The 13487-nt window shown below is 35.1% G+C and overlaps 1 protein-coding gene across 1 annotated transcript; it reads right to left on the bottom strand.

The window, feature by feature from the left end:
• Positions 1-206: 206 nt before the first annotated feature.
• Positions 207-2187, bottom strand: LOC109205716 (U-box domain-containing protein 40-like). The gene has a single exon (XM_019368461.1). It carries the CDS (start codon positions 1966-1968, stop codon positions 517-519), a length of 1452 nt encoding a protein of 483 aa, XP_019224006.1. The 5' UTR covers positions 1969-2187; the 3' UTR covers positions 207-516.
• Between the last annotated feature and the right edge of the window lie 11300 nt (positions 2188-13487).

A 13487-nucleotide genomic window follows, 5' to 3' on the forward strand; every position in this document is an offset into this window, starting at 1 on the left:
ACCAAGATGATTGAATCTAAACATACGCGAAATTCAGGAGTTCATTTTGCCTCTAGTTAGCAGTAAATACATACTATTACAGACCCTTCAAGAAACTAACAAAGAGAAAAGAGCATTATATGTTCCAATTTTTCACAACCAGAGGAACGGGACAACTCAACATCAAGCACAGCTAACAAAACAGAGCGGACGTAAACCGCAAAATATTCACAGAAGAAGCCTTATTTACACAAGAAATGAAGAACACAATCTGGTATTCAAGGATGGCCAAACAATAGTAGAAGACAATGGGCTCATGTTACAAACATTTTCCCAAAACCATAACACACTGTTCAAAATCTTTTCTTTACAATTTCAACAATCAAGAAACCGTTATTTACTTTGTCAAATGGACACATTGTCTCAAAAGACACCACAAGCAAACCTAAAATCCACTATGTGAATAGAAAACCTTGCCTAGTTACAATTTCATGTCCAGAAAAAAGCACTTAATAGCACCCAATTAAGGGAAAAGAACTATGAAGAATTTGTATCACCATCAGAATTAAGCAACTCCTCCCAGTCAATTTCTTCCTCCTCCTCGTCTTTCTCCCTCAACACCTCCAATATCTTCCTAACTTTATCCTTGGCTTTCTCACTTTCCAAAATTCCCTCTAGTGTTATCAACAAGTCCTCTGCAGCAGCCTCTTTTGCCAATCCTTTAAACCTAAGTCCACCATGACTTAGTCCATATAATGCAGTAACACAACTCTCACGAATAGATTCTGCATCAAACTCTCCCTGTCTCAACATACCCACAAAACACTCCACAGCACCCCCATCAAGCATAGATCCTCTCCCCTCTAAACTCGCTGCCATGTTACACAGTATTGACAGAATTCGACCCGTCATATGACCCGTTCTCACCATGCCTAATAGCGATTGAACCGCACCAAGTTTCACCAACTTACTCCTGTTACTCTGAACCAAAGAAAGATGATACAGTGCCAAAGCAGAATCATGCCGCGTACGTTCGGACTCAGAACGGAGCGAGTGAAGCAGAGGAGGCAGTGCCCCCAAAACCCCAATTGCAGTTTTGTTCTGATCATCTAAAGCTAAACTGAAAAGTGCACCTGCGGCATGTTCTTGCGATTCAGGGAATCCTCCTTTTAATACGTCAATTAACGGCGGAACAATTCCAGAACGAACAATCTTCACCCTGTTTCCATTTTCTAAGGAGAGGTTTACTAGCGCTGCTATGGAATTCACCTGTACTGAAGCATATCTCGAGGAGATGACAGAACGAAGAGCTGAGAGCAAACGAGGAGTGCAGAGCTGAAAACGGGTTTCTTCCCGGGTCCGGGTCAGCTTTCTAAGTGAGATCACAGCTTCTTCTTGTTCAAACACGTGGGAGCTCTTCAATTTGACGATGAGTTCATCTTCTTCACAAGAGTTAGTGTTTGAAGGGGCCATTTCGGAGGAGGACGCTGAAGAGTAACACAAGGGTCGAGTAAGAGGAGTTGTGGGTCCACTTGTAGGAGTCACAGACTCCTCAGAAGTAGTAGAAATTTGACGATTCAACAGTGTTACAGACTCAATGAACCGGTTCATAACATCACAATTCTTGGTATTATTGGTGTTTTGGGTAGCCATTAACGTACGGACGATATTTTCAGCAGAGATGAAATCGAGGGGTGTAGGAGGATCGAAATGGGAAGAAGAGCACCAGTTGAGAATGGTGGATTTGAGGGCGCGATTAGGGATGATAGTGGAGAAATTGGGAATAGAATTATCAGGTAAAATGGGTGTGAAAGAGAGGGATTTACAGGCAAGAACAGAGTGACGTTCGAAGGTATGGCCTGAAGAGACGATAATAGGATCAGCCATGAGAGAACCAGAAATTGGACAGATGAATTCCTTTGGAGGGTGTTTTACTTTTATTGGAGATTTGTGGAAGGAGATTCTCCATCTTTGCTTTCCACTTCCCATTTTGATGTTGCAGAAATGGACTCGCTAATGAAATTTGAGTCTAACTGAATCCTCCATAGGTACAAAGATGTGTTTGAGTTAGAGGAGAAAAGGAAACATGATATGAAATTTCAGTATGGTAGAATGGTCAGGGGAAAAGGGAAAAGGAATTCAAGAGTGAAGCTGCTAATCATTCAACTAAAGTGCCAATTCTTAACTTGATTACTTTGTAATTTTTATTTCTCTTCTCTTTCTTCTTATTATTTAAAAACATTATTTCATTTTCAACAGGGAAGGCTCTTAAAGGGTTGTGCGATGGAGTACCTAATTGCACCGCAATGAAAAAACTGAAAAGGGTCAAATATACCCTTATACTATCAGAAAAGGTTTAAATGTAATCCCGTTATACTTTGAGTCCAAATATATCATGTCGTTATAATATTTGATCAAATATACCCTTTTTCCGTTAAGTTTGTCCAAAGTTGTAACAACCTAATTGGTCATTTTCAGTTTTAGCCTTTATTTATGTGTTCCGAGACCTCGAATAGCTCCGTTTAACTTTCTCGATTTGCGTGCACAACTCGTGTCCTCTTTTGGAAAGATTTAGGTGAAAAACTGAAGAAAATGTAAAATTTTGCCGTAAAACTCATTTGAGTTGATTACGGTCAATATTTTGTGTAAACGGATCCGGATCAGTATTTTGACGTCCCAGTGGGCCAGTATCGTGTTTTTGGACTTTGGGCATATGCCCGAAATCGAATTCGGAAATCCCAAGCTTGAATTATCGTGATTTGTTGAAAACTAGCAATTTAAAGGTTTAAAGAATTCTTAAGTTTGACCGTAGGTTGACTTTGTTGCTACCCGATTTGGATTTCGGTTCTGGAACTTGGTATAAGTTCATTTCAGTATTTATGACTTGTCTGGAAATTTTGGTGCAAAACGGAGTTCATCAGATATGATTCGGGCGTCCGATTGTAAAATTGCATGTTTTTGAGTTTCTTTGAAAATATCATTCCTTTTGATGTCTGATTCGTAGTTCTAGGTGTTATTTTGATGTTTTGATTGCACGAGCAAGTTTGTATGATGTTATTACACTTATGTGCATGCTTGGTTTGGAGCACGAGGGGCTCAGATGAGTTTCGGATCGGCTACGGAATGATTTTTGGACTTAGGCTGTTTGCTGGTTTTTGGAGTCTGTTGATGTCTAGTGTATCCTTCTTCGCGATCGCGAAGATACTCCTGCGATCGTGAAGAGTATTCTGGGCTGGGGAGGTTTTTCCTCTATGCGAATGCGAGGCTGTGTACGCGAACGCGAAGCCATGGTGGGATCACCCTTCGCGAACACGACCAGCAATACGTGAACTCAAAGAGTAAAGGGCCTAGGAGGGGGAGCAGGGGTTTGTTCTACGAGAACGTGAGCGAAGGCTCGCGAACGCGATGGCCAGGGGGACATGCCATCACGAACGCGTGCAATCCCTCGCGAACGCAAAGGCCTTTGGTCGTTACTGCTTCGCGATCGCGTCAGGTGTCTCACCTAATGCCCACACTTTAAAACTTCTAAAAATTGGGATTTCACCCATTTTTCACCATCTTCTCATTAGAGCTCAGCCGAGAGGCGATTTTGAAGAGAGATTTCATTCCCATTTTTCACCATCTTCTTATTAGAGCTCGACCGAGAGGCGATTTTGAAGAGAGATTTCATTCCCTCTTCGTAGGCTAGTATACTTTAACTCGTTTTCTTCCATTTCCATCAACACCCTTTGATTTCTAACCTTAATTTATGCACTTTCATGGTAGAAAATTAAGGAGTTGAATATAATTGGGTTTCTTTTGTAAAATTGAAATTCAGACCTCAAATTGAGGTCGGATTTCAAAACTAATTGCATAATTAGGCTCGGGGGTGAACGAGTAATTGAGTTTTGGTCTGAATCTCGAGTTTTGACCAAGAGAGCTCGGGGTTGACTTTTTTTAACTTTTTGGGAAAAGTGTAAAGATCTTAACTTTATGCATTGTAATTGATTTTTCTAGCATTGTTTGTTGATATTAAATTGATTTTTGTTAGATTCGATTGGTTTGGAGGTGAATTATAGAGGAAAGACCTCGGTTGAGCTTTGATTTGCTTGCGGAGCAAGGTAAGTGTTGGGTCTAACCTTGATATGAGGGAATTCGGAACCCTTGAACTATATGTTATGTGAATTATATGCGGTGTATATGCGAGGTGGCGAGTGTATATACGCCGTCAAAATAATTGTTTTCATGTTTTTCCGTATTTCATTAATTATTTTATTCCATGTCTTAACTGTTACATGCTTTAATTGCTTTTTATGTCGTAACTTGTTACTTGTCATTTATTTACTCTTGTATTGAAATGTTTGTTTCTTCCATTATTCCATGATTAATTGCTACTTGCCTTAATTGTCCTACTTGTACACTTTAACTGTCATATATTTGGCTTGTCTTGTTGCTTTGTATTAATTGTAGCATTCTTTGATTTTGTACGGGGTTCCTTTATCACCTTGCTTTTATATTCTTTAATTGTAGAGATTTTTGTGAATTGAGTTGTTGAATTGATTACATCTATTGATTTTATTTATGAATCGACTTGCACGCCGCAACGGTTGCGATACGGTGGAATAAGGGAGGATTTTGATATTGATACGGTGGTATCGGATTGTGCGCTGCAACGAATTTTATATGTGATTTCGATATTGATATGGTGAAATAAGGGAGGATTATGATATTGATTCTGATTATATGGTAGAATCAGGTCGCGCCGTAATGAATTTTACATGTTATTCTTGATACTGATATGGTGAAATAAGGGAGGATCATGTTTGTACGGTAGGATCAGATTGCGCACTGCAACGGATTGTGTGTGTTGTACTCATTGTTGTATTGTGTTAACTTTTAGTATTTTCATATGAGATTCTGTAGACTGATATTTCTGGTTTCAGTGATTTTGAGGATTGACTTTGCTTTCATCAATTAACTGTTTTGCCGTTATTTCCTGTGTTCCTTTCCTATTGTTATTGTTATTATACTGCGTACAGGTCATTGTAAGTGACCCGTCTTAGCCTCGTCACTACTTCGTCGAGGTTAGGCTCGACACTTATAAAGTACATGGAGTCGGCTGTACTCATACTACACTTTGCATTTGTTGTGCAACTTTTTGAGTCATTCCTAGCAGCGGTCAGTAGATTGCTCGGGTTCAGTGCTTTACGGAGACTTTAGGTAGAGCTGCACAGCGTTCGCAGCCCTGAAGTCCCCTTCTACATTACTCTAATTGTTTATTTCATTTCAAACAGTTATGCTTTCATTCAGACTTTTATTTGTAGTACTCTAGTCGCTCGTATACTTGTGACACCAGTTCTGGGATTGTATCTGGATATCGTTGTTATTTTAGTTTACTCACTCTATTTCAGTTTATTCAGTTTCTTGGTTATCATTTAATTTGAATTGTTAAAAATGGCTAAAAATAATTTCTAATGTTGGCTTGCCTAGCAAGTGAAATATTATGCGCCATCACGGTCCCGAGAGTGGGAATTTCGGATCGTGACAAAAGTGGACATCAAATCCTATGTGGAACCCACATTTGATGAGGTGGATGCCACATGACTTGCCACCTCAGCGCCCCTAACCCATTTTACCCCTCCCTTTTATTTTTTTTAACCACTAAATTATTTTTCCCTCCACCACTATTACCATCATTACCACTACTATGAAAAATATTGTATTTTAAATTTTAGTCTTTTATATATAGATTAGGGGTGCTGAGTGGCATGCCATGTGACATCCACCTCATCAAATGTCAGTGCCACCGGCCACGTAGAATTGGATGTCCACCTTGGACAAACTTAACAGAAGAGGGGTATATTTGAATCAGTAGTATTACGGCAGAGGTATATTTCGACCCAAAGTATAATGAAGTGTATATTTAAATCTTTTCTCATAATACAGATTATATTTGGCTCTCTATCGAAAAAAAAAAGAGTTTATCCCTCCCTCACAATTTAGGTGATGCATTTTTCTATTTAGTAAAATTTTAAAAAATTATAACTAAATATATTTTTTAAATTGACTTTAATTTTTTACTGTTAATAAGAAGATTTACAACTTACTATTATAAATCACAAAGTTTTAAAAATATCTCTTTACTTTCTTAAATTTCTTAACTCAATCAAATAATATGAAATAAAATGGAACAAAACGAACACAACAAAGAAATAATTTAAATACATGTTTATCATGAAAAGAAAATTGATTAGCCCTCCCTGCAATTCTTTAGCTAAAAAACTTGATCCAGAGTATTTGGGATTTGATTATTTCCTGAACGCCCTCTAATATTCAAATTGATATTCTTTCAGGTACTCCCTAAAGAGAGTGTGAAAGAGAATGGAGGGGCTCAAGAGTTGTTGGATAATGATAATGTACACCAAATTAATCCCCTTTTGGCCAATAAAGATTATGAAGGACCTTGCATGCATATATTACTGAAACTGCAGATATATTTGTGATATTAAAATCTAAAGTTGATGCAAAAGGGGCTCAGACACCCTAGCAATGAGTCTTCAAGAAGCAGCACTACTCCTTCAAGCCAATTTAACACAATCATTGTTCTCTTCTTTACAGGCCTCTTAACTTAATTGCTAAGCTTCTTCCTTCCTTTTCTTGCCTGCACTCCACTTCGATATCTTCCATACACAAAATCTTCTTTTTACATTTTCAGGTTTAGAGTAAATTAAGACGAATTAATCCAAATAACCGCTCACTCAACGGTTCAAATCAAAAATAATTGAGGAATGTATAATTATATTCATGTATATTATGCATATAACTATGTATAATTAATGTATAATCTATGTATACTGTCTAAAAAAAAGTAAATAATACTGAATTATCCAGCTAGTTAGTTGTGTAAAAATTTCTTTAATTAATATTCGAAGTTCACTAACCTGTTTAATTCGGATTTATGCTAAATAAGAAAGATAAAGCACTCCTATCAAAAGTTTTTTATTTTTAAGACTTGAACCCGGGATCTTGAAGTACAGAGAGATCTAAACTATCACACAATACAATTCGATCATTTTCTTGATTTAATCATTTGGTTCTAAAACTCATAGCTCGACTTATCTAAAAAATTTAAAAGATAAATGAATGGGTTCAATAATATAAATCTTTCAAGGGGTCATTTGGTTTGATGTACTCAGAGATATAATCATTGTATAAAGGAGTTTTAATAGTGATATAATGTTCGGTTTATATTTTTTATTGATATATAGTTAGTTCCTATATAAAGTTATAAACCAATTTGGTGTATTGTCTTATATAACCACCAACATAGAATAACTAATCAATGTATGAGTTTTATATGAATAAAGCAGCAAAAAGACAATACTATCTTAGGTTTTTCCTAGAAACCTATGAAGGTCGAGTCTCCAAGGCTATAACTGTAATCTCATTATGTTTTAGTTTAAAAGATAAACAAATAGTTTAAATGGTATCTTGCTTATCCAAGTTTAATACAATGAACCAACATCAATGAATAATGTATTGCTAAACCCCACATTACTAATCTTGTACTATAATCCATATATAACTTCTTGGAACCAATCTTTTCTGAATTTGGCTGCTCAATGAGGCAAAACAAAATGAAAAGAGGGGGCTAGAAAACAAGAATAATGAAAATTATAATTGTAATATTACCCTCTAAATCTCTTAAAAGTTTGTCTTTTTGGTTTATTGTGTAAAAGTCACCCCCCACAATTACTGCCTATTAAAGTCTTAAATGCCCACATATTCGGGTAGTTTCTTGTCCAGTGTTGTCCCTTTTGGCAGGGCTATTCATTTGGATCGGATATTCGAAATCCGAGCCGTTTCGCTCAATTTTAGATTTCGGATTTCGAATTTCGGATATTTGGATCGGATTTCGGATTATGTTTATTAAAATTTCAGATATTCGGAGATTGGTATAATTTTAACCCGATCCGATCCGAAATCCAAAATTATTAGGGCATGTAGAAATACTAAACTTTAATTTTGGATAGTTAGAACTTCCTTTACATCTTCCTCCAAGTTATTACCTTTACAATTGCTGGATTTAGCTATATTGGCATCATAGTACACTCACAGAAACATGAATTTTTCGTGCTGTATTGCCACTTTTACAAAGAACTACTTTGAGGCATAACAACTCGAACATTTTCTTAGAGATGCAATGCTGATAAAAGGGATAAAAAGCAAAGAGATGTTTGTATTAGCACATAACATAGAAGAAGCAGATGAGGCAGATGCATTAGCCGATTAGATTAGCAATAGCCTTAATAATACGTATAATCCGATCCGAAATTCGAAATATTGATCCAATCCAAACTTTAAAATCCGATCCGATCCGATATTAATTCGGATCGTATTCGGATTGCATTTTGTAGAATCCGAAATTCGAATTCCAAATCCGAAATATGCTAAGTCCGATCCTATCCGATCCATGCACAACCCTAACTTTTGGTGCTCCGTGGACTAATGTTATTCATCTTTGGGTGTGTTTGGTATGAATATTTTCTTGGAATTTTTTATTTGGAAAATGAATGATTTTCTTACTTATTTTTTGGTGTTTAAATTGGGAAGCAGAAAATATTTTTAAAAAATATATAATTTAGACAAAAACTTAGGAAACGAAATAGGTAAAGACGGAGGAGAGTAGTAGGTCGAGGTCTAGGAGCCGAGGGCAGGTGGGCGAGGATAGTGGGGGAGGGCTGGGGGTAGCATGGGAGAGGAGAGGGTGGTGGTGGTGGGTGGGTGGGTTAGGGGTAGGGGTAGGGGTAGGGGTAGGTGGGTGAGTAGGTAAGGGTAGGGGTAGGCCCGAGTGGCGTAGCCACCCTATGCCAAGGGTGGTCAAACGCACACCCTTTGCGAAAAAATTATATTCCGTAAGTTAAATACTACTTTATATGGTTATATATTATATTTTGAACACCCTTAACACAGTTGAGTAAGGCAGTCTAGCGGTTTAAGATATTCAAAGTGACATGTTGCTCACGATTTCAAAGTTCGGCTAATTTTGTTTGCCAAAACTAAACGGAGACTACCATGTGTGGTCTATTTGATTCTTTTCAATCTAAAAATTTTTCTAATAAAATAACTCTTAAAACTTAAAATTTGTATAGAAATAAACAAGTAATCTTAAAAGTAATTTTTTAACTAACAGTTATTTCTTAATAAATTTTATAATTTAAAAGTCAAGCTATACAAAAAATTCTTCAACAAAAGCTCTCGACAAACTACAAATCCTCTTGACTCTCTATTTCCTTTGGTTTATGCTTGCTTTTATTAGTAACTTCTCTAATATTGTCTTTTTATTATTTTAATGTTGATTGATAAACTATGATTATATTAATTTTTTTTTATTGTTTAGCTAAATGTGGCATAGTTTGATTTAAAAAATTTGATATACCATTCATCGACAAATAAGTTATTGACTTGTTTAAAGTTTTTGAATATTTTTGACGAAATTCCTGATTATGCCACTATCAAGATCTACTAGTCAATTGTATTTTAATCTTTATGCAATAGGGAGATGAATTGCAGTTATAAAGCACGAGAAAATGTGTTTTTGAAATTGGATGTATCTTCCTGAAATCCAAGTAACAATTCAATATGAAATAAAATGAATGTGTTATAAAATAATAAAAGAAGAAGAAGAGTATTACAGAGAAAAGTAGAGGGAGAGAATTTTTATTGAATTTTGGGATGAATTACAATGGAATAGAACCCTCTATTTATAGGGAGAGGGTGACTTAGCCACCAAGTAATAAACCCTAGAATCTCTCTAAATATAGACATTCACCATAAATACAATTCTATTTATAACACTCCCCCTTGAATGTCTATTCAACAGATAATGTGCCTCGTTAAAACCTTAACTAACAATGGGAAAAAACTTCTAGAGAAGGAAAAAAAGTACACATATCTAATAATACGCCTTTTTGTTGCCTCGTTAAAAACCTTGCAAGGAAAACCCAGTGGGACAAAACCTTGTGAGGGAAAAAGAGTACAACGCGTATTAACTCCCCCTGATGAGAGCATCAATTCACATCCTTAAGCATTTGCATTCCAATCTTGTGCACCATCTTCAAAAGATCTTTGGTAGGTATTTGATAAACAAATCACCCATATTAACTTGAATGAATATATTGCACCTTGAAATCATCATTCTTGATAGAGATGGATTGTCTTCATATGATCTTGTTGGAATCGTCAGTTCAATATCTTCATATAGAGGTGAAAGCTCTTGCTATCATATTATCATGCATATAGTTATAGCAAGATACATTTGTGCACAAATTGCACTAATGAAGTGGTACTTCAAGATCAAGAATTGTATATGCTTCAAGCAACTTAAATCCTTCATGGATTGTCACATAAGTTAAGTCATATAAGCCATATAATAGACTTTAGATGCATATCAAGTTTTCATGTCATGCTAGACATATAAGATATCGAAAACTGATTGCACATACCATTGACTTTATACTTTCAAGTGTTTGAACTGCAGGTCCAAAACTACATGTCTTTCATATGAAACCAAATTCTACTTGAATTGTTTCTCCAGACTTAAGATCCTCATATATATATTTAGCGCTATCATAGATGTCGTCGACAAGCGTTTTATATCAGGTCCAACCTCCTTATTTTTCATAAAGACATAACATAGAGATCTCTTCATTAATATATTCAGGTATCTGAATGTCTCATGAGATTTTATGAAGTGTTATGTCATGTGATCTTCTAGATCACTTGCCTCCTTATTATGATCATTTTGATCATTTGCTCATCTTCTATATTAAGAAGTTTATTTGAAACCGATTTGTCTATACGCTTCAAGCGTACCATAGACTTTGTCCTTCTAGGACTTAATAGGAGCATTTGCAATGAGAATATAGTTACTTTCTTTGGGTCAGCAAATGCGTCTGGCATGCTTTGTAATAAATTGCACATGAATTATCCTTTTATGAACTTCAAGTTCATATTATTTTTAGTTCGAGGATCTAGATGTACACATGATAATTCATTACACGTAACTTTTTCTCAATTGTTTATCTTGTCTCCCCCTCATGTTAGAAAAACTAACTTGCTTCCTCAATTTTGAAAACCCATCTTTGTGCGTTATGGTGTTAATCAAAATATACACCGCACATCAATAATAATGAGATGAAATTATTTGGTTCCTGAACCTGAAACCACTTGTGAGGGGAGAATGTAATATACTTTCGTGTATAACCTATATCAAATTGATATAGATAACTTTGTTCTCATAAGCAATAGTTTAGCTATTAAGTGGAGGCACTCAATAAATCATTTTGCTAAACCAATTGTGATGTAAGCCAACTTATCAAGATAAACTATCTTGAATAGGAAATCTGGAAATTATGCTCGAAATTAAATTATTGAGCACGTTACCTCGCAAAATACCATGTTGCGGGTTATTAATAATCGCACATGTAACCATCTCATAGATGCATCTTATGTGGTATACATGGCTGTGAATGGGCCCATATTCACCTTTGATATTTCCAGCATTCATGGGATTCAATCCCAATTTTAGTTGATCTATTAATTAATGAGAACAGGCAACATAAGAGAATTCGTAAAGAACTTTCTAGTTCTTTAATATTTACCCATGTGAATTCTCTTTTATTTTTGCACATGATACTTGAATTAACATGGCTAAACCAATTATGCCAACTGGATTAATTATCAATATTGATAAACTTCAGGTTTACACCATGATGTGTGCAATTATGAATAAACTCCAAGTTTATTATGATATGAGTTTTTATATCAATAAACATCCACTTTATTGTGGTATTCTTTTATTTGTGCAGTACAAACTGGAGAATAAAGCGGGTAGCTTTTACATACATATTGCTCCGCTACAAATTGTAGTAATAGAAGATATTAAATCTTTCCTTTATTTATAGTCTCAATATAACCAACCGCTTTCGCGAATACTGTAGAAACTAAACAAGTTTCTTTGAGACTTACTACAACACAATATCTTATTGGTAATCAATTGTGTTTCTCCAAAATAGTAATAATTGGCTCTTCCAGAGCTCTCAATTAATTTTGTAGTACCACATATTCATCAACACTCATATGGTGAATATCTCTTTTAAAGAGAAAGTTATACCATTATGGTTATGGTCAAAATTATATACAAGATATATTTCTTGCATTAATGTTATTCTTTAATAATCACATTACCAAAATATTTTGGCGTACAATAGGTACGTGACCAATGACCATTCATGCCATAATAATGATATTATTTTCTTATATCATCTCAAACCTCCTTCTAGAGGTGAGTGTGGTATATACCACTAGCACGCCCATATTCTTCCAAAAATGAATATGTATTCTTAAATCAGATGTTGTCACATTCACATCATGAATAGACCATAATTATCTATATGTGCTTTATAAAATCTCATGTCAAATCGATGACAAGTATTTTCACAAGTGGGGGATTATTTTGAGAATCCTTATTATTCTCATTATCACAATGATGACGATTATAATTTCGTCTATTGCCACGTCCACATCCATTGATACATTCATAGTGATAATTTTGCCTTCTTTCAGACTTATCACATACTGCTATCACATTCTTTTAAGGGAATGAGAATGGAGCAAATTCAATGGGACGGGTTTCCACTTTTTGTGCCCATAATCATACATGAATTTGATCATGGCAAGACATAGAAACTTTTACCACTTCAGGTGGTTATAATTTCTTACAAACTCCATTAGAGTTGTTGTCAAAATTTATTGTCTTTGTATTTAAAATCAAATTATAGAATAAAAGAGAAAAATACGGTAAAATACTTACCTTAAATCCAGAATTTAATCATGAAGGAAGTTTATGGAATAATTGACAATCATTATGCTCAATCCCAAAGCTTCTACTCAATTGGTTAGAGTCTCGTGCTGATAACGTGTTATAAAATAATAAAAGAAGAAGAAGAGTATTACAGAGAAAAGTAGAGGGAGAGAATTCTTATTGAATTTTGGGATGAATTACAATGGAATAGAACCCTCTATTTATAGGGAGAGGGTGACTTAGCCACCAAGTAATAAACCCTAGAATTTCTCTAAATATAGACATTCACCATAAATACAATTCTATTTATAACAGAATGCAGTTTTTTTTTAGTTTTCGTGTCCTGAACTGAAAAAATTGAACTTTAGGACACTATGTTACGAAGTTTGAACAACAATATTGAATTTTAGGATACACTTTTCAAATTTCAAAACATAGTGTCGTGAAATTTGAACTGTCCGGTCCATTATTCAAATGGTCACTCAACTATCCCAAGTTTTCTCCCAAAGTCACTTTTCTTTCGTTTGTAACAACAAAGTCACTGAACTATGCTTATTGCACTCAAAAGGTCACTCAACTACCTATTTTACCCTCTAAATTATAAACATTTATCTTCTTTTTATTTTCTTAAAGCTTTTTAATATTATGATTTTTCCCTTTTTAA

This window comes from Nicotiana attenuata, unplaced genomic scaffold, assembly GCF_001879085.1.
Source record: "Nicotiana attenuata strain UT unplaced genomic scaffold, NIATTr2, whole genome shotgun sequence".
In the NCBI taxonomy this organism is placed as follows: Eukaryota; Viridiplantae; Streptophyta; class Magnoliopsida; order Solanales; family Solanaceae; genus Nicotiana; species Nicotiana attenuata.